This window comes from Gymnogyps californianus, chromosome 1 (assembly GCF_018139145.2).
Source record: "Gymnogyps californianus isolate 813 chromosome 1, ASM1813914v2, whole genome shotgun sequence".
Lineage (NCBI taxonomy): Eukaryota > Metazoa > Chordata > Aves > Accipitriformes > Cathartidae > Gymnogyps > Gymnogyps californianus.
Window position 1 is genome coordinate 67724153 of NC_059471.1, and position 22057 is coordinate 67746209.

The following is a 22057-nucleotide window of genomic DNA, read 5'->3' on the forward strand; positions in this document are numbered from 1 at the left end:
GCAGGACACTCCCTCCAGCCTTACTTAAACCAAAGCTAATATTATTAACCTTGTTTATGGAGTACCTAGTGCTGCTTTGTCATAAAATTATAACTTAATAAAATAATTAGATAAATTGAGGGACAACCAGGAGGTAGAGGAGGTTGCTTGCACAAAGTCCCACATTCTGCACCTCACCATTATGGCATGATGGCTTAGAGCGCAGTTCAACGGCAGCATTGCTTGCAGAGTATCTGTGGGTGAGGGTTGCTGCCCCGCTCATGTTTTCCTGCAGTGAGTGTGAGATGCCACATGCTCTCCTTTCCCATCTTCCCACTTTCTGCCCTGTATCAGCATGGATGTTCATGTGGCTATAGTAAATGGGATGATGGAACAGATATGACTGGAAAGTAAAAAAATAATGACAACTTAAACGAGTAGCTTTCAACAGGGTGAGTTCCCTGATCCATCTCAACACGCAGCCACATGTCTGGTAGTCCTGGAACAAGGAAGGCAAAAGGAAAGTGTTGTCACAGATGAGGCAAAAGCAGGACAGTCCCTTTGGCAGCAGCCCTTGCTTTTGTCAGATTAAAATAACGCCAGTATCACACCCAAAAATGGCACAGCAGAACATAAAATAAACAATGGCCGGTCTACTTTGTAAAGGAACAAAGTAAGCAAAAACAAGTACTCCTGTGTAATTTCTTCAACAGGATAGACTAAACACAAAGGGGTGAGCCTTCAAGAATTCTGTGTGTTCTAGAGAAAATCTGGAAAAGATAGAGATCCCCAAATTAATTCCAACTATCTATCTCCTCCTTTTTCTGATTTTTGTTTTTAATTTGCTTGTACTGATTCCTCCTCTAGTCTTTTGAACTTGGTTTTCTCAACATTCAGCTCTAACACCTAACAAAATGTTAGAGGATTTGAGACTTAACTCAAACATCTGTTTTTGGCATTGCTAATGACATTTTTAGGCTAAAAATCAACTTCATATGTTATTTTTGTTGTTTGAAGTATGCATTCAGCACACACATGCACTCCCGGGGCTCGTTGTGCCTAGAATAAAGACAGTTTGACCATTCCAGGATCTGCCGCAATAAGAAGTAAGGAAAGAGGTAAAAACAATTCATAGCTTCATCCTATCAGGAAACTATTATTCTTGAAACTACTCCTCTTTGAAAAGTTAAAGGGTCAAGCTCAACCATATTTTGTGACTCTTCACCATGGTAGAATAATATTTATGCAACATGCTATCTCCTGAAAACAGAGATCAGAGGGGGCTCTAACAGGCACCCCCTGGCAAATCATTTATGGTGTCACTGACATCAGCTGCCCATCCTGTCCCTCTCATGGAGGTCATCTTACCCACCACAGGCACAACAAAGGATAACGTGTGCTTCCACCTCCTCCAGGTCCTTTCACAGGCTGTGATTTTAATATTGGACCCACTTTTCCTTGGCACTCCCAGCACCAGTGCCACGGCTGACGCATGGAAACATTTTGCCCTTTGCTCAGAGGGCTGTGGCCACCAGCAAAGGGGCAGAGAAGACAGCCAGTTTGCCAGGGGCATCTCCCCAAACCCTTGCATCCTCCCTCTGTGGCTACATTTGGATTGAAGATTGCCACTCTGAGAGTTTTAGGGCATCAGGAAAGCTCTCCAAGAAGGAAGCTAATTAAGATGTGCAACATGCACTAACAAGAACACTAGGAAACAAAATGAAGAATGCCTGTGTGAGAAATAATGAAATCCTCTAGGATTTTATTTTTAATTAACTGCTAGACAAATCGTATATCTGTTGACATATAGCTTCTTAATATACATTCATGCATTGGCTCTAGGTAAGTGAGACTGAAAGATACTTTCTTTTCAAAAGGAAAAAGATCCCAGGAATTCAGCAGTGCTGAAGCAATCTTTAGAAGCTGTCAGAGGTGATCAATGGCTGGAAAAGACAAAAGCCCTGTTCTCATGCCTCCTCTAGAGAGAGCGGATTACTGATTATGTGCTCTAGAGCCGCCCCAGGGCCCTGGGATAGCGGGTACGCTCAATGGGGAATGCTAATTTCTAGCCCTCGGAAACCTGCGCCGCTGCTGAAATATTTCACTCCAATAGTTGTGTGCTATGAGGCTCCTGAGCACCACTGCAAAGTCCAAAATGTTTGTTGCACAGGCAAAAGCTAACCCTAAGTAATGTGCTATCTATTTAGTTGGTCCTTCTGAGTAGATATAAGGCCAAAGGGACTGATGCTTTGCCTGAGGTATTTTTCCACTTGAAACATTGCAGGACCACATGAACATCTACTTTTTTTGTGTGGAAGAGACTTCTTCAACACCCATGGCAGGCCTCAGCTATCCCAGGAGCAGAATAAGGAAGTAATGGGTAGTAAAGAGTGTACCTAAGCCACCCCCAAGATTTGCTGTACGTGTGTCTAAGCGTTGCCAAAAGCTTACTCATTCAGGGCACCTTGTTGCTTCTGAAAGACACAGAAGCTTTAAGGTTCCTTAGCAAAATCAGAACAAACATTGATAGGTATATGACAGGTGCTTTTGGAAGTTGATAAATATTGCCTATAGCACCAAAGAACTGACTTGAACGTAGATACTCTTTGCTGGTGAAATGGCAGGTTCTATGTGCAATGAGCATTGTGGGCCTTTCCCTTTCACACCATGCAGAACACAGACTCACAGCCTGAGCAACCACAGAAGACAAGGAGTAGTTCCCTCTCCCTTAGGCTGGAGCTGGCAGCCCTGCGTTTCCCTCCTAATCAAGGAAGAGAAACAGGCTCTTCTACAAGTAGGCTCATCTGACATGTTTTAGATGTCTCCATTAAGCAGCAATGCCTATTTCTTTCCCTACGAGCACCTGGTTGTCTCTCTTGATGGTAAGGGGGAATCCAGACAATCAGCTCAGATGTAGAGATCTATCTGGTGTTGGTCAGATGAACTGTACCTAGAGACCTGCAAGGTCTCGCAAAGGATTTGGAAGAGTATTTCCCAGTTCAGAAGCACTACAGGGGGTAGAACCACTGTTCTGTTGCTGCTGCTGCTTCTTGGTGCGACTTGCCAGTAGGACTGCACATCAGCAGATGTCTCTTCACTTACCATCCAACTGAAAATTTAGAAGTTTAAAAGGGAGAGTGGAAAAAAGGATGAAAGGACAGTAATGAGAAAGAAAACAATAAAATTAAGGAAAATATCAAGCAAGATGTAACAGTTCGTGAAGACATTTTGTTCTCTCTGTCCAGGGAAGTTGGGGCGTCATCACTAGTGCTTGTTTTGTAGCAAAAGCAACCCTGGTACCACAACAGGAGAAAATAAACTTTGAGGCAGAAACCAAAACTCAGCATAGAAATAACAGAAACAAGACAGAATTGCACCCAGGACCAGAAAACACGTATTCAAGTACAAGCATAGTTCATGAGAGTTGGAGGTAAAGGGAAGGGCTGACGGCAGTCCTATGTGCTGATAGCACGGGGAAGTGGCAGCACATGCAAAACGCAGCAGACAAATCCCCAGTCAGTTTGCACTGGGAAGGATGACAAACAGGATTTTGCAGGGGAAGTGCTGGAAATCCTTGAGTGGACTGTGGATAGAGATCAAAGTCTTGTTATCAGATCAAGAGCCAAAGTCAATCCATCTTACTTAGGTACCTAACTTGCACTTCAATTTTTGGCACCTAGGAGGCAGCGCTTCAAAAATGCCCCACACAGATATGAAAATGATATATATGCTTTCAAAAGACTCACGAAATGGGCTTGTTTGCCAAGGTTGTGTGCTTAAGTTGGCTGGGCTGGAAACTGTCTATAAATAACCCTACAGAGTTATTTTTACAAAATAAAATCTAGGAAATTCAGACGTTACTCATCATGAGGGGTGGGTGGGGAAGATATTCCTGAATGGGACAGCTGGCCAATTTTTGATTCAACAATCCCTGAAACAGTAAGAGGTGATAACAAATTGGATGTGGTTTTGATTAATAGAAAGATTGGTCATAACATATAAATCTGAACAACGTAATTGTGCGTTCATTTGTGTGAAAGTAGGCAGGAGGACAAGCAAGCAAAGACCTGTAACTAAAACTGTCAATTCCCAAAAGGCAAATTTTCACAACCTATGACTATGTCTAAATTTACATGCTGGCTCTCACCGCGGCTCACCACAGGTCTCATGATTGTCTGGGCTGGAGGATGACTCAAACGTGACAGCACTCCCACCTATCTCTGTATGCAGGCTTCCCCTCTGTGGCGCCCACCCGAGATGAACTTTGGAGGAACGTGCTCCCCGATGCATTGACTTGTCCAGACATAGCCTGAGGGGACTGAGTGATTAAAACAGGTCTACGGAGCTGAGGAGCTCAGCTAATCTAACGTAGGGGAAATTTGGCATTTAAGTCTAAAGGTGACAATGCAGCTCAGTTTTGTATCCTGAAGATGGAGGAAAATCTTACAGAATCTGCATGAATGAACACCTCATGATTGATGCTAGAAATTAGCAGAAAACATGAAAGAAATGACTTAAAAGTAAAAAAAAAAGAAAAAAGTTTGCCCAAAATCACGCTAATTTGCATTTTACATAGGAAATTAAAACAAAGAGCAAAAGGTTTTTTATTTATATAAGCAAAAAAGAAAATAAGAAATTGAGCTGTTATGCAGAAAAGATGGGCCAGAGATTAAAAAAAAATGTGTATACATATATAAAAATATATTATTATATATTGTATTTTTAATCTTCTTCTCCCTTCTGACTGCTAATACTCCTAGTTTTCCTCACTGACATCATAGTTATTTGAAATTCTTTAAATTATTTTACTTTGTATGTGTGTAACTACTTTAAATCAATAAGTTTTATTCATGGATTGATGTGAAAGTAGTAGTAGGTGTATATGCATAGAATATAGTAGAATATAGTAGAAAACAAGTAGGACCAACTTTTTAGAAACTATGAAGGTGCAGGAATAAAAGTCTTAAAACAATGTAATTACAAAATTTGAAAATGCATATCAATAAGGCTTTTCAAAAGAAATTACCTGAACACCTCTTAGAGCTTACATTATTGTCAACTTTACAAGGTTCTTATTCCATTTTTATCTGACACACAAAAGGAGAAAGAACGGAAAAAAATCAATTCTGATGTTAATGGGTATAATTCTTAACTCATTAGTGTTACACCTACTTACTACTGGGATGAATTTTCTTCTCTGAGATTTAGTAAGTCAGCTTTTCTAAAATCATCTACATCTATCCACCTTTCAAAAGCTTCCATTTTTATTACCATTAAATGATACTAGCAAGGCTAAAATGAACCATTTCGACAGTCCTTAAAAACAGAGATCGTACGTTCTTTCTGCAAAGGGCACCAAACAAACGTTACTATCTAATGACTGCCTAATGTTCCTTTTTCTTGAAGGATTTAATAAAGGATACTCTGAAAGGTGCAGAGTATGCTGCCACAGAGACCACACATATATATATATGATGGGTCAGACATCAAGGTTGAATTCATTATGAGAGTCCCATAGGGACCCATCTGTCCTGCAGCTGAAGGGAGGAGCCAAACAGACTGAGGCGAGAGAAAACATAGACAAGAAGTGGACAGGGCAACAATTATTTGTTGATGTTGTTGAAAATGGTCAAAACATCTATTAGAACTAGAAATACACACACAGAGACATCTGAGTTTTCAAGAACATAACTGTGATGACTGCCACTGGGGACACCAGGATATTTGGAAACGGCTAAGCTGGGAATCTGTATATAGAGAAAAAAACCCCAAAATCTGCCATCCAGACTGAATGCCAGACTAGGGGCCGTACCACCAGGAAAATGTTGAAGAATCCCAAAGTTAAGCAGGTCTATAGGCTGGGCTATGGGAAAGGCTTTGCTCTTTTCAGAGTGGTTCCCTGCATCTCCTCCTGGAAACCTCCAATCTTTAGATTAACTGAACACACACACACACACAAACACACACAGACACACAGACACACACACTAAACTCTCAACCATTTGCATTCATCTGCAGGCTAACTAAAGGTTACCCTCAGCAAAGTACATAGTTATACAGTTAAGGACAAATGCAGCTGGGTAGATGGGTCTCTGTGACACTATTTAATGACCACAGCTGGGATCCTGGCAAATGTGCTCAGGTTCCCCTGTATGGGTTAAGCTGTTTTAGGATGATTGGTAGATCCAGCAGTACAGCACAAAATCATTAAATGTGGTGCTCTGCTCTGCAAAGCTAATTTTGGAATGAAAAATCATTGTTTTCTTTAAGAAATGCATTTGGCTTTGGATTTTATTTTATTTTTTCGCTTTTGGCTGAACTCTTTTTAAACACTGACTTGCAAGAATTCTTTTCCCCTGGTCTCCGGGGAGTTTAGTGGATCTATGCTGCAGGGCACTGAAACCATCAGCTCTGCCCATTCTCCTCCTCCCTCTTTCTCCTAGACCTCCTTTCCACCTTTTTCTCTTTTTGACTGTGAAAAACAGAAGAAGATCCCCATTACCCTGCTTCACTGCTCTGTAAAAAGAATTTTAAAACTCCTAATATTACTTAATCACAGCTTTCAGTGCCCCTGCTGCCATAAAACATCATAACAATGGGCTGGCACTTCATCAATTGTAATTTGCTGATATTACAGTCACAGTAGCGCTCGACATAATTGCCTTGCTCTACCACTGACTCGTAAGGCTTCTTGATCTCGGTCAATACTTCTTTACACTGGGGGCTGCAGTCAGAAATTTTGGTCTAAGAGCTCAGCTTTCTGAATTTCCAGTTCCTGCTCATCTGAGCAGGATGCGTACCTCCAAGTACTAGGCACACCGTTGCCCTCAAATTTCATTCCCAGACACTTAAATCTATTAGGACACACTTTATTCTTCATTATTCTCAATTTTACACATAGCAGCACAACACTTACAACTTCCAAACAGAGATAATAACAGCAGTTATTAAGAATGAAGGAACTAGCTTGAAGCCAGTAAAATAAAAGAAATTTAGTTAGGACTTTGAATTCCTTGCAGGTCCAAAACTCCTCCCAGCAAGAATATGACTTGAAACCATACAGATTATTAATAAGAAGTTTATTTCAGGACAGAAGGCACCTTGAGAATCAATTTGATTATGTTGTGTTTTTCTGTAGACAAATTAAAACATAAATTATCAGCCCAAATGACTTCTACTGGAGATGAAGGACAGCAACAAAATAAGAAAAAGAATAGTGCAAACTCTCCCTGACAGAACATACTGTATGTGACTCATTCTGTAAAAGTCACCATTGTGAGCTGCAAATATTTATTCCTTATACGATTGTAGCTTCTCTGAGATTGGGACAGAGATGACACTACAGAGGCAGGAAGAAGCCTCTCTGCAGAGAGCTGTCAGACACAGCAGGCATGCAAGCACCCTTGCTGGACACTTGTAGGGAATAAAGCATAAAATTCATGCCATGTTATGTTTATATGGCTATGTGGACAACCACACGTAATGCTGAGATACAGACTTTCTAAAACACTGCAGGGAGCAGACATATTTTGATGTCTTCAGCTAGTTTTTTGTGCCACTGCTTTGTGACACCACAGTCTGGCTCTAAAAGTTGCCCTCCTAGGCTTCTCTTACAGAAGTGGACCACTCTCAAATTCAGTAAGCACAGGGTGGAAAGAAGATGACAGAGCCTAGGGAGACACTGCAGGCTTTTACATGGGCCAGCTGACAAGCCCAAGTGCTGGGAGGCCAGTGGTGTCCTGATGAGGAATTTGTTGATCGCCGCAGCAGGGCTGCGGTACACCCCTCCTCGCCACCCTGCTGCGGCTTATGCACGCAAACGCTTTGTAACAGAGCACTTGCAAAAGCCTTTCTTGCAAGCATCCATGTGAGGGGTATGGCAGAACATTGCCAGGGTGAAGTCTCACCAAAGAGGGGCCACAGCAAGGATTATATCCCCTGTTTGTAGTTCTGGCGTGCTCAGCTCTAAGATCCTTGAAGGGACCAGCTTGTTTTCTAATGCTCTGGCTGCCGTAGCAAAGGTAAGAGCTCTTGTCTGGGCTGTGGGAGCAGCTGAGGACGTTAGAGCTTGCCATTGGAGATGGGCTCCAGGCTGGAATTCACTCCATCCAGAGTGCAGGGCTTTGGATGCCATGCAAAATCCCACGCACTTTGGCTGATTGGCTCACATAAGTGGAAGGCTACTGTGAGAGTTAAGCTTTGCTTATTCTGCACATTTTGCCAATATTTTGAAAACCACTTAATGGACTTGGACAGACTCAGGGAGTGTTTTTAGATTCAAGTGCTACTTGTTTAATGGATTTATTTTATAAACATTGAGATTTTCAAAACTTCTTTGGGATTTAGCCTGCTGATTCCTCTTAATTTTTAATGTAAAGTAACATCTGAAGCTGGCAACAGCAACATAATTGTATAACTCCAATAGTTGCATAAGCTCATCTCATATTCAGAACAAGGCCTCCATCCACCATGACGTGGATGAAATAGGTGGCTGATGTTTCTGTCTGGAGGATCATTTCCCTTTGGCTTCACAAACCACAGCACAAATATTATGCCCATGTCACCCAAGTATCTCATTTGAAAAGGCCTTTCAAGCCTCCAGATTCCGAATTTATACAGATAAAATATATGTGTGTGCGTATATATATAAATATATGCACAAGTGTATATAGTGGTATTTATTTTATATACGTGTGTGTCTGTGTATGAATGTATATGCACACACACATTCCTACATGCGTTCTTCTCCCCTGGTGCTGGCTACCTGGCTGTTTGCATCTCTTTAGAAACTTCCAGCATTGCTGTTCTGACTCTGCACAGCACGACCTCCTGCTCCTCCATGGCCACCCAGGATGTGCTAGTGCTTGGAGAACTTCAGTGAGACATCATTGCACATGTTCCCAACGGGCTGTTCCTCTGAGGCTTCGAGCCTTTCACCCTGCGAGAGCAGTAATTAAGGAGAACAGATACCTAGGGGTGGGAGAGGGATCAGGATGCTGTAGAGTGTGTAGGCAGTGCAAGCACTTATAGCCTGCAGGCGAAACTAGAGCTGGGGAAAGGTGGTGGGGTGCAACGGTGGCTGGCTGCGCAGAGGTCCCCAATTCACTCTTTCTGCAGCAAAGTTCAGGACAGCAACATCACACTCCCCCGGGACAAGAAAGAGAAAGGAAAAAGGATGAAAACTGGGACAAACCCAGCTTTCTCATTTAATCTCAACAAAATGAAAATGTCTTATGTGTTCAGAATAGAAGAAAACTAGTCATTAACTTATGCGAGGCAGCTGGTTTCCCAATAACGGCTCCTACACATTCTGGTTTTAATATTATTGTTCTTGTCAACTGTGGGAACGCAAAGTATATTAATGATGGTTTATTCCAAATTGGTCATTGTTGGAGTTAATAATTAGGTAGTCAGGCACTAATTATCTCTATTTTGTCTCACATCATTAACTAAGAAATCTGGAGAGGTAATTTCAGAGGCAGGCATCAGAGCCACACACAGTAGGGCGGGCTCCGCTGTGGGCACAAGAGACACTTCACTCCGGAGAGCAGCACCAGTCTACGCCTGGGAGCAGAGTCAGGGTGATACTGCTCCGAGTACCAGGTGCAGAGTGGCAGCATCTCGAAAAAATACATATGCGTGTGGTGCCCATCTGTTCTTTGCACCCCTGGTTCACCCACGAAGGAGGAAAGCTCCTCAAAGGCATTACGTGGCACCTGGACAACAGAGCTGCTCCAGCGGGAGCACCACGGGCCACCACTGCTGGCTGCAGCTCTTCTCCCGAGTGGCATCCAGCTGGACGGGCACCAGCAGGAGGGCACGCAGCAGTGGGAAGAGGTGGCACAACGGGTCTGCTCGGAGGACGTGAAGTCTCAGCATTTACTCTGAAACGAGCCTCCCGTGGAAATGAGCTCAGGAAAGTGCTCAGGACAAAGACTGGTCCGGCGCACAGGGAACGAAAGACCTTGGGCACACGGGTGGAGCTGCCTGAGCTCCTGTTGGGGCAGGGGACACCCGCAGCACCCTTCCTGTGCTTTCAGGGCACGGCTGAGCCTGCACTGCTGCTCCCCACCTGCCGGCAGCACCCACCTCTCCTCTGGTGCGTGCAAGATACCCCGACTGCAATCATCCTCCCCTATTGTCCCTACGTATTGTGGAGATTACACCACAAACGCTACATGGGAAGCCTTCAACAGTAGTTCAGGGCATACATTTTGCTGGCCACTTTAAATTGAATTGACTGTATCCTCACAGTGCCTTAGGGGACAGCAACCAAAAAATTATACCTATTCTGATATAATTTGTCCTTCTCATTTAAGAATTTTCAAGGTAATCCTGCCCTTGTGGGCACAAAAAACCCCATGAGACGTCAAGACCAGCACCCACCACCACCTGTTATGAACTTACCTCAACATAGAGGATAGGGAAAATGCCAATCTTGTCACCTAGCATTCCTTCTGCCCAGTTGTCATCTACCCTCCTGATGACTGTCAAAATTTCATCCTAAAACCAGAGATATACAAAATACATAATCAGATTTTTTCAGTAGACAGATGCCAGTTTTTAGTTACCCACATGACAGCTTAGGGAGAGAGTACACAGAGGAGGCCATAAGCCAGGTAAAAATGTTTCTCGAATCCTGAGCCAGCAGCATTCCTGGCCCAGCATCCCACCCCACACATCCCATCCAAAGTGCATTGAAGCACCCTGCAGACCAGTGCAGCTCATGCCGGCTGCCAGCAGCTCCAAGGGCCTGGGCACGGTGGTTGGGAATAGGTAACTCCTGGCTTCATTGCAGGGACAGGGAGAATGTTTGACCCAGGAGGTCACCTCTAACCCAAAGGCGAAAACTCCCTAGCATGAAGCTGCCTCTGTGCATCTGAGAGCCCATTGTGGTGCTTGGCTGCTCCAGAAGACTATTCAAAGGGAAGCACCAGTAGAGCACAAGTAGTCCTGGAAACACTTCCAGCAAGAAGCATAAGGTATAGCACGAGGTGCTCAGTAACTAGCCTACACTGCTGGTACACTGAATGTCAATTTTCCTTTTTAAAAAAAAAATGAGGAGGTAAAAGTGCAAAGCAGGTAAAAAGCCAAAGATAACATAATAAAAACCAAGTTGCATTCAACTGTTGGATCAGCTTCAGTTTAGATACACGTTTGTTTTCCAAAACCAATGGCATTTTAATATTATATTTAATCTAAGGGATCTTACAAAAATTTCAGCTGATGATGAATTTTTTTGTGATTATAAAACAGGAGATTAAGCAAAGTGCAAATAAGATTCATACTGCTCAAAGTTTCTCTTGATAGAGTTAAAACCTAGAACATACCAGTCATTACAAAAGCTCAGTTGACTAGAACCAAACCCTGAGTTTTCCCAGTTTGAGCTGCTCAACTTGTCAATGGATTTCTGCTGCTGCATCTGTCTGCTGGGGTTGTCATACTAAACCCAGCCTTGAGCCAGCTCTGCTTGCTACAAAGGCCGCGGAAGGCAGCCCTCTCTGCAGGGCGCTGCCTGCATGCTCAGACCTCCTACAGGCAGAGGAAAGAAGTGGGCTTAGAGAAGCTGCGAAGTGAAGTTTGCTGAGATGCCATTCATTCTCTCATGGCATCCAATCTTCCTCTGTTTCTGTGCAGAAATTTATAAAAAAGAAGAAAACATCTTCCTCCAGAGAGCTGAGACAGAGTTCCCTGCCTTTCTCACTTTATTTCCACCACTCACTCTAGGAAAATGAGCTACATATGGTCTATCACCCTCCATGTAACAAGCTATCCATGTTAACTGGTCAGGTGAGGGGAGCTGTTTTTTTGCAGATACTACTCACATAGAAAAAAACCCCACAAATTCCTGATCCAGGATGTTCAGACTGTGGATTTACGTTGATAGAAAATGACCAGGACAGGGATGTGATGTACTTTGCAGTTTTTGAACATGTGCATTTTGAACACATGCAGTTTGAAATAGTTTAAATGTTTCCTTTGAATTATTCATCTGAATGATCCATTAGGGGAAAGCTGAGAGAAACAGCCACAGACTGAGTCCTTCAGCTATTTATTACAGCTGGAAGGATGCAAAAAGAATTTGTGCATTTAATTTCCTGAAGAAACAGATAGCATTCCCTTCCAAAGCCCTGTCTGCATGGACCATTTTTGATCTGTGTAAAGAGCTGACAGTAATATGTCTCTGCAAAGTTTCCACATGCTCTTACAAAAGACCGTTTATCATAAATTTAGAATCTAGGTAAAGGGAGTAAATGAGGAAAATAAAAGACTGCATCGCTTCAAGAACCAGCTATGAGTGTTCCTACTTTCTGTATTTGTTCAGCTATGTTCTTAAAAGACTCTTTAAAAACCCAAAGTGTGATGGGTCTACACTTTTACTATATGTTTACGTATAATGTATCTATACATATATTGTATGTATGCTACACACAGCATACACCAGAGCTACATTATGTATAATGTATATTATATATAATCTTAAGTGTGTATGTGCATACATATGCATATGCATGTATAAATGTGTGTGTATATATATATTTGCATATATATACACACATTAGATAAAAAATTAAGAAAAAACTTTTCTACTGTAAAACCCCAGATTTTGGGGGTTTTGGCACTCAACTAGATTTTGTTAGAGGCACCGTGCAATCCCATCCCTGGAGCAGGTTGGAGAGACACCTGGCAGGAAAGCTTTATCCTGCATTGATCCTGCTCAAGGATGGGGCAGGGAACAAGTGACCTTTGAAGATCCCTTCTAACTTTACTTTCCACAGACCTATGAAATCTGGAAGCCTTTCCATACGCTGATCTTAGTTTGGCTCTGCCAGTTCTGGCTGCCGAATGCGGTCATATATATGAGAAAATCAGATAGCTGCACATCCCAAGATATGCTGACATTCAAAATGTGTATCTTTGTGGGAGAGCAACGTGCAAATCCTTCAGAATGTTTTCTATTACAGAATTCGTTTTCAGAAGGGTGTTGAAAATCTCCAGGAATTACAGCAAATTCCGAAACATCTTTTGAAATTCTTTATTAATAGAAAGTTTCTTTGAATTCGCAGGCCACGACATCATTCTATACACTGGGCTGGTGAAAGCTTCAACATGAACTATTTTAGTACCTTAAATTAGTTGGATAGCCATGCTACTTATAAATTCCTAGAAAGGTTCCCCAAAGGATCATGAATAGTAAAGAGCCACAGATCTCTTGGCATACCACTTCAACTTTCTGAACTTCACTATTTCACATGTACTAAATTGATTTCCAGGGAGCATAAAGGAATCCAAGCCTCAAATCTCATTTGAAAAGCCAATGGTATCCACTGTAGTTTGACAAAGATACCTCGTGCTCTTTTGATGCCTGTTGCTAAAGTCTCTAATTATTTGCTCTCTCCTACTTGCTCAAGTCTCTCTCTATTGATCAGGACCGGGCAGTCTTGCAACAGGCACTTGGGACCTGCAGTTCCAGTTTATAACCATTATCAGAAAGGAAGTCGAAGATAAATCACTTAAAAAGCAATCTGATTGACAGAGAAATGAACCTTTTTGCTGAGAAAACTGCACAAAATTGTGTCCAATAACAGTCATGATTCACAGCCTGATTTTTACTCTTGTCATTAACGGCCATTAATGAAGCAATACAAAGCAGATGCGCCTGCTATTCTGCAGAGATAACAACTCCATCTAGAGCACTGGGGAGATCTCGGCGATGGCAGGATGGCACCGCGTGGTGCTCGGTGCACCCGCCACAGACACTTGCCAGCTGGCACGAGAGTCCCAATCACCATCTATCGTCGGGACGGTCCCTCGGAGAACAGCAAATGCTGCTGGAATTGAGAGCTAAGGGGCTGGGATGTCACTCTGCAGCCAGGAGCCAGTATTGAATGTGACGGCTCCAAGATCGGCACAACGTTTGTTAAACACCACTGTGGGCTGGGAACGTAAGTGTTGGAAAATGAAGGAAATAGTTGATGCGATTAAAAATGTGATGAGCAATAAAGCACAGGAAGTAGTTGATGCTACCTTGACAGGTTTGAGACTCATCTACCACTGAGCCTTCAAAGGGCCACGTGAACTTATGCGTGCAAAGGGTGGTCCAACACCAAAACAAAACTGTGGGCTAAATTTGGACTCAGTTTAAGCCTGGAGTAACTACACAAACAGACAATAATGCAATTACTCCAGATTTGCACTGCTATAGCTGAAAGCAGAGTCCTCTTGCACATGGCTTGTACCAGAGAGCGTGTAGCCCTAGGGAGGATGGGTTATTTTTTAAAACAGAGACAGCAGGAGCCGAGGCTCATACTGGGGTATCACATAAGGGGACATCAGAAAGTTGAGTTAAATGAGTATATCCCAGGGCATACAATGAGACTCTGTAGGCCACATGCTGATTGCAACCACGCTAGTGAACATCAGGAGTAACACTTCTGAAGCTGCTGGAGTTAAACTGGTGCAAAGCTGAATCAAGGCTGGAACCCGTCATTACAGAGAGCAAAATAACTGCTAACCGACTGATTTGGCTGATCACAGCTAAACACTGAGGAAAAACATGTTAAGTCGCAGATCTGGGATGTTTCATCTTCTTGTAGCCACTGCAGAGGAGGGAACAGTGGCAGGACCCTATACCTGTACATATGGCTACTTTGGGAGGAGGAGTTAGGGGGAGCAGTCCACATGGTGTAAGGGAATGACAGGTTGGAGCTTTGCTTGCTGCACTGGATACTCAAGACAGGTTTCTCTGTCCCTACCAGTTTTATACTTACATATACAAAATTATTATATTTGATTTATCTTTGGCCTTTTATCTGGAGAGTGTTGTGTCTACAGGAGATGAAAATGGGTAAACGGCAGAAACCCTCTGCAGCACTGCTCATGAAGATCAGCGTAAAGCAGATTTCATTTCCTTGCAATCCACCTCTGGAACAACAGGACATGTTAATTTTGAAAAAACCCCAAAACCTACTAACAGGAAAACCCAAATATCCTTCCTTTGTTTTCTTTTACTGCACTGATAGATATTCTGACTGCATTGTAACAAAGGGGATGGGAAAAAGCAAAGTCCAGCAAAAGAGCAACAAAACATAATGATACAGAAGATCCCTATGTTTGAGTTCCCTTCTTGTAGTTTCTCTTCAGAGGAAAATTCTTCTTTATTATATGTTTATAAGTAAAATCCAATTACAAGTGTCTGGTAAAGTTAAATGAGTTGCAGGACACAAATAGGTTATACTAGTTTGTATAAATGGTATGCTGATGCAACCCCTCTACCTGAGGAAAGAACAAATAGAGTAAATGAAATTGAGATCAGGTCCAGCATCTTCAGATGCAAACTGAGACATTCAAATGATAAATATTGCTCCAAGTGACAAATCACATGTACAGCAATGCAGTGCTCATGACTGTGTAGAGGAACTGACTGCATCAGCAGATGATCTAAAATCTGGGCTAAACAGGAACCTTCATCAGCGCAGGTGACAGCTAAAATTAGCATTGAGAAAACTGATGAAAACATGATGGTAAAGTCCCGAGATGAAAAATAGATTATTCACTGTGAGGGAGAACAATAGGCAAGACATAAAACCAGTTACAAGGTGACAGTGTGTGTAGTGGAAAGAGCTAAAGAAGAAAATAGCAGTAGAAGAGAAACCAAACCCCCTTGGGGAAAACACAGTCATCAGGGATAAAAGGATGCAGACAGTAACACAAGGGGTGAAAAAAAGGAAAATTGAGGATTGAGAGTAGAGCTATACAGCAGAAAGAAATGCTCCATGTGAGAATGACATTGGACAGCTGAGAAAATGAGAACTATCAGTATACAAAGACAGTTATTGTAAAGGAGGTATACTAATATATGGCACCAAATATATCAAATACAAAAGTGTCTAGGAAAGGACCTGCTCTAACAAAAAAGACCACAACTGCCTGCCATACCTATTAAGTTTCTTAGATCGAGCAAGCAATGAATACCTTAAGCGGACAAGGAAGATTGCTTCTCAGAGAAGCCACCGTTGTACCTCTGGGCAAGCAGCGAGGAAAACAACGTGCCAGCAAATATATATTTACTGATAGGATCGCAAAGGTAACTTCTGGCTAACTTTCTCTTAGTGCATGGCTGCTACTTGTCTCTAAGCAGCCCACTTTCTCACAGAGATTCACAGCTCCAGGGAGGCTGAGTAGTCACAGGGTTTGCAGTGTTTGCAATCAAACACTTTGCTTGCTATGGAGCAAAAGTGCTTACAAATCTTTTGTTAAATAAATATGAGAAAGTATACATTCTAGGAAATTGCGTTCTGCTGAGGAACGTTGCACAAGTGAAAAAGATGTTACATTCGGTGAGAAAATTATATGCTGCAAATAATTCATTCAGCTATAATAAGTAGCCTCAAAAGAGGAGGTCAGTAAAATCCTGGTGAAGGATATTTTTATCATCTATTTCATATTCATTTCCAGCATAACTGTTATTGCTTTATGTGATACTATAACAACCACAGACAGCTGAAATAAAACAGAAAATGACAATGAACAGGTTCTCCATGGCATTCAGTGCCATAAATTAACATTAGGGGATATGCTTTATTTTCCTGTGGGTTTCTTGATATCCATGAAGCCCATCTAAGGTCAACACAAATTGCTAGGGAGGGGAGGGGGAGACAGAAAGCAGGTGGGGAGGTGGGGGAGAAAGGGAAAACGTGACATTTTAAATCCAAAGGAAATTACAGTATCTCAGTTTTCTCTCATTCCAACTGGAATTTATTAAACATTTTGGTTTTAAAAAAACAAAGTCTGTTTTTTAAATGTCTGCTTTTCAATGTCTTTATGTTCTTAAAATAGGAAATACTGTGATATATGATAATAGTGTATTTCAACTGCTAATTGGTATATGGTATGATGCAATATACATTTTGAAGCTGAATGGCATTTTAAAATGCTGGAACATCTGATTCAGTAAGGAACATTAAAAGACACATTTCCATTAGATTTTTTTCTGAAATTGAGTCGTTCTTGCAGAACATTTCAATGCAGATGAAATGTATGCTTTTTAGACAGAAAAATGTTCTCAGAAAGTGTGTAGCCAGTTCTGCTTGTTGAGTTTCACTGGCTTTATACCAACCTTGCTGTACATGGCACGAGCTACCTCACTGGCTTCTCCTTTAGACAAAACGGGAGCAATTTCCCAACGATGCTAACACAGGGCTTGCCCCAAGGGGAGGCTTTACGCCCACCCAGTCCTGCAGCACAGCTGGTGCGCGGGACATTGCAGGGCCACCGAGCAGGCTCTGCCTCCGCCGGGAGGAGGATTTACAAGTTGGGAGAAGTCAATGTCCTTCAGCATGTTACATGAGGGGACGTCCCACTTAATAAAGGAAATTCAGCCCCGTCAGCCTGTCCCCGCTAGGCTGTCTGAGCTCAAGGACTTTCATTTTCTCATACAAGAAACCAGTTGAAAGAAACAAATGGAGCACAAGGGGTTCCTGGGCAGAGCTGTCCAGGGAGGCCAGGCAGATATCCCACCGGTCCCAGCACCACTGTGCTCCAGACTCGGCTGCCAGCACCCCACGTGCCCCATCAGTCCCTACAGAAGCAGCTTTCTGAACATTTTTTTTTAAAAAGAAAACCTATTCCCCTACCTTGGTGAAGGTCAGGCAATCCTTGTCTTGATCTTTATCCTTTATTTCAAAGTCGTAAAGTGCTTTGCCCTGAGGTGGAGCTTGCGGGAGGGGCTTGATACACTGGATGTAGCTGGCGGGGAAGAAGCCGTGGTTCCCATTGAGCTCCCCGTGGTACCAGTTCTCGTCCACCTTCCGCCGCAGTATGATGATGTCCCCCTTGTTAAACTTGAGGTCACCGGGCTCTTTTCCCTCATACGTGTAGAGGGCTTTGCCATAGGGAAGCTGAGAAACACTCTGGGGAAACAAAATATGCAACCTCTTTAAGCAAACTCGAGCCAGCACCAATTTCCTTCTTAAAGTCACTTTCAGCTAGAAGCAAACAGATCATCTGTGACCAAATTGCCCCAAGGACTGCAGCTGACTGCTACATAATGCTATACCCTGGATCTTACAGGAAAACTAGGATGCGTGTGATGGTAAGACCAAGAAGGTAAGTGTGTTACATCAGAGGAGGCACTGCAGTTCTCTTGAAGCTCAGCTGAAACCCGTGGTACCTCTTACACCATCAAGCAGCATCTGTTAATTTGCAAAATATCCTATGTAAGCAGGACTATGTGTTTAAACAAGTAAAACTCAACATGTCCAAAGGTAAAATATTAGACATTTTGACCTTCAGGGTTGCTTTTGTTTCTGAGGCTCAGAAGATAAACAAAAACCCCAAGCTTAAAGATTCACATGGTTCTAAAAGTTGGCAAGTTGAAAATTTTTCATTGCATTTGTTTGAGCAACTCCAAACATTTTTGAGTTTGAGGCTTTTAGTTTAGCTTTTCATTCTGTAACCAAGTACTCTTCTTTCAAAATCCCCAAGTCTCACGCTGTTCACTGAGGGCTACCGTAAACAGTTATAATATTCTTTGTTGCTTATGAATTAATGTCCCTGTGGAAAAGCAGAATAGGCAGAATGCCTCAAATCTTTCTTTTAGAACTAAAAACAGCTCTGAGGCTTTCACTCTCATTACAAGAAAGAAACAAACTTTAAAAAAAATCACAGCACAAGAGCAAAAAAGCCTAAAAAGTTAATAGTTTCGTGTGATAGAAAAGGGAAACCTATTTGATGGAAACTACTTGATTGTGAAGAATTCTTCCCAGAGTTCACTTTGGCCCGGTGCAAGATTATCTCAGCCAGGCTGCGACTGCATGGACGATTTTTTAGAGAAAGTATTGGTTTATGCAGCCCTTGCCCTTGCCCTTCCTGGATACTTGCTCCCCTTCTTGCTGAATCCCACAGAGCAGGGCATAACTGTGTTGGACACAACTGCTGCTGCTTTGGCCCTATAATAGCTCTTTAACCCATACTGGGGGAGAAAAGACGTATCGCTGTATTATCCTATGCTATTTTTTATTTTATTTAGCTTGAGCTAAGAGTCAGCTTGCAAGCCTCAGCACAAATATGTAGCAGCACATACAACAGGGGATGTTAAAGGGGTCCTGTAAAGTCAACCTTTCATAAGAGTTTTTTTCAGAGATGTATTTATAAAAATGACACGGTTTTCTGTTGCATATATATGCCTACGAGTAGTCTGTTCCCTGTTCTGTACACTGGTTGTCAATGGGGTGTCCTACAGGGACAATGAAAAAGTAAAGGTATGTTTAATAAAACACTCTGGTATTCCCCCAGGTTTTTCTTATGCCTGTACTTCTGGATGATGTTCCTGTGCATAAGAATAGCACTCAGATGCTTTCTGCAGGGAGAAGGTGGAGTGGCCTGACAGAAACACTCCATTTCCCCACCCCAGCCAGAAAATGAGCTGCTGGGATGACTTTTTACAGTATTTGTTAAAGCAACAAGCAGAGGCATTTTTCAATCCCAACGGGTGCATTAAATGGACCTGCTCTGGTAGGGCAGGTTTTATGCTCTTACACCTGCATCTTTCAGCAGGAGGAGGAGAAGCACCAGCCCGCCGTCTGCGCTGCCTGCCAGCGCAGCCTCCTCCGGCTGCTTCTGGTCGCCAGATGGTCGCTGCGGCAGGCAGATACCACGCTGTCAAAAAGTAAGAAGTTTCTTGAGTGCACCTTCACACACAGGCGTTAACTTACTCATTTTATTAGGAAGGGCTTTAGTAGCTGGGCAGGTCTTGGAAAGCATGTGCAACAGATCTTCTTGCCTACACCACAGAGCGAAGGAGGCAGTCAAACAGGCACAGCTCTACAGAGCACTATTTGTGTTGTCTGGACGGGGATTTAATTTCATTCAGATGTCTCCCCAGCTCTCGGTTTTCTCATTACCAATTTACAGTTCCCTTTTTTTCTCTGTGTTCTTTTGGATTTTGCTGTATCTGAATGAAGGTACCCAGTTAAAGACCAGTATTTTGGAAGCACCTTCAAACGTAACAAAAAAAGTGTAAAAACAGAAAAGAAAATCAAGAGCCAGCTAACAAAGCATGCATCAAACAGTCTCTGCCAAATCAGTGGCAGCATCCTACCGATATTTTTCTCTCTGCCAGGATGGTTATCTCCCTTGACACCAAAGCTTCGCCCCCCTCCCCAGCATTTTAAAGATTAAGCATACGATACCACCAAACTCCTTGGGTAAGGCATAGATTGCATTACCTATTTGAAACTAGGAAAAAAATATTAAGCTGAAAGACTATGGAGCCTTGTAGTAATTTAGAAAGAAAAGATTCATTATTTTAGCTCATGCTGGGAGAAGACAATTTATCAAACACCGAGTAAGACTTCTTCCAGGTGCGCACTGAACCACTGCTGATCCAGGCACACGCCTGGCAAGCACGCTCTGTATCACTTACCCTAGACGGGGCCTTACTATTCCCAAGATCTTTGCAGCAACTCAAGGTCAGATCACTTTCTTTACTTTTTAACCACTTTCTCTTCCTAAGCCTCATTTTACTGTGTAAAAAGTCAACAGCCCCCAGAGCTACAGAAAAAGAAACTGGATTTTATTCAGTCTCACACATCATCAATGAAATTCTTATGCAACACATGCTGGGCTTTTATTGCTAATTAATTGAGCTGGCTAGAAGATGATTCAGGTGCCTGTTTATACCTTCACCTGATGAAAATGCAGACTTTTAAGCAAAACAAACAGAGAGACAAAAATTTTCATTTGAAATCTGGCATTGTTTTATTTGGAGACCCTAATGTGGCCCCAGGGAATTTGCAGTTTAGGTGCTTGTGTTCCTATTCTCTTTCATGGGCTTAGTTATGGACCACGCCATCTGGGGACTGTCCTACACAAAGAAGATCTGCACATAAGGCACTTAAACTACAACTGCCAGTGGGAAGGTGCTTCCAAAATAAAATGTTTCAATTATCAGCTACAGTTTTTCTAATACCGAGCCACAGCTTTTCAACTAAAAAAATCTGTAGAGGCATTTTCTAAAATGAACCTGTTGTTTAGTGGAAAAGACACCCTCCTATTGAAAAATTGCTGTAATTGAGACATTTCCCAGCCTTTCCGTAAGGCCAGAAGTACCCATTTTGATTTAAACATCCTGGGTAAAGCTTGCATTTGCTGTGGCCCAGGCAGAGGTAAAGAAATAATGGAGTCCTCTAACCCTTTTCAAATAAAGCTACTTTTCCTGTTCTAAAGCTCTAAGTGTCTGCTCCAATCGACCAAAGAGAGAAATTCAATATCACAATTACCAAAAAAACCACAAAATAAACTCTTGAAGCTTCCTGGCTGATATTTTCTGGCCAAAAAGTCCAGCTTTCAGTGGACTTTCAGTGGTCAGATTATATTAATGAATCCTGGTCCCTAAGAAGCAGATTTTGGGAAGTTTCCCATTATTGTTCCTACTTCTCGTTAATCCACGAGTGAGAAGCAAATCAGATTCAGAAAGCTCCTCTTAGCTACACTTGAAAGGAAGGAGCATTAAGCATATTTCAGAAACAGGAGAAAAATGATCGCTGCTGCTGTTTACTGGTTGTAACGTCACTCCCCATCAACAGTTAGGTGATTCTTAGAAATCTTCCTGTGATCCTATGATTATTTCCCTCTTTGCCAAATCTTTGTGCCGTGCAATTCTGGCCTAATCACACCCCTTTTCTTCATTTGACTCCTCCAATTTAAAGGGAAGGGGATCAACCAGGACTGATCGCCGACTAACATGCAAACCCCACAAGCCTGCCGGAGAGCATGGCCTTCCCATTTTCTGTTCAAAATCTCTGCCCGATACTTTGAGCTACATGGAAGCTCTTTCTTCCATGCAACAGCATTTCAGTCATACATCATCATCTTCAGCATGCCCAGGTGGTCCTTCTCACAAAATCTTCTAATCTAAAACAGGCTGCAAAGTGTCGTCTAAGGGATCAGACTAAAGAAAAGCAGAGGTAGGCAATGGTTTTGGTGGAGGGCAGTGATAAGCACATAGAGGTGTTTCTCCAACAACTGCAGGAGTGCTTAGACCTTCCTCTTGTTCCCTGTTTCAGCAGAGCAAACC

The 22057-nt window shown here is 42.5% G+C and overlaps 1 protein-coding gene across 1 annotated transcript in view; it reads right to left on the reverse strand.

Annotated features, from left to right (window-relative positions):
• SH3RF3 (SH3 domain containing ring finger 3) overlaps positions 1-22057 on the reverse strand; it is a 255130-nt gene that overhangs the window by 76772 nt on the left and 156301 nt on the right. Inside the window, exons 2-3 of the mRNA XM_050903904.1 lie at positions 17616-17891; positions 10387-10482 (exon numbers count right to left, since the gene is read on the reverse strand). Of these exons, the coding sequence (XP_050759861.1) occupies positions 10387-10482; positions 17616-17891 (372 nt within the window). The remainder of the gene's footprint in view (positions 1-10386; positions 10483-17615; positions 17892-22057) is intronic.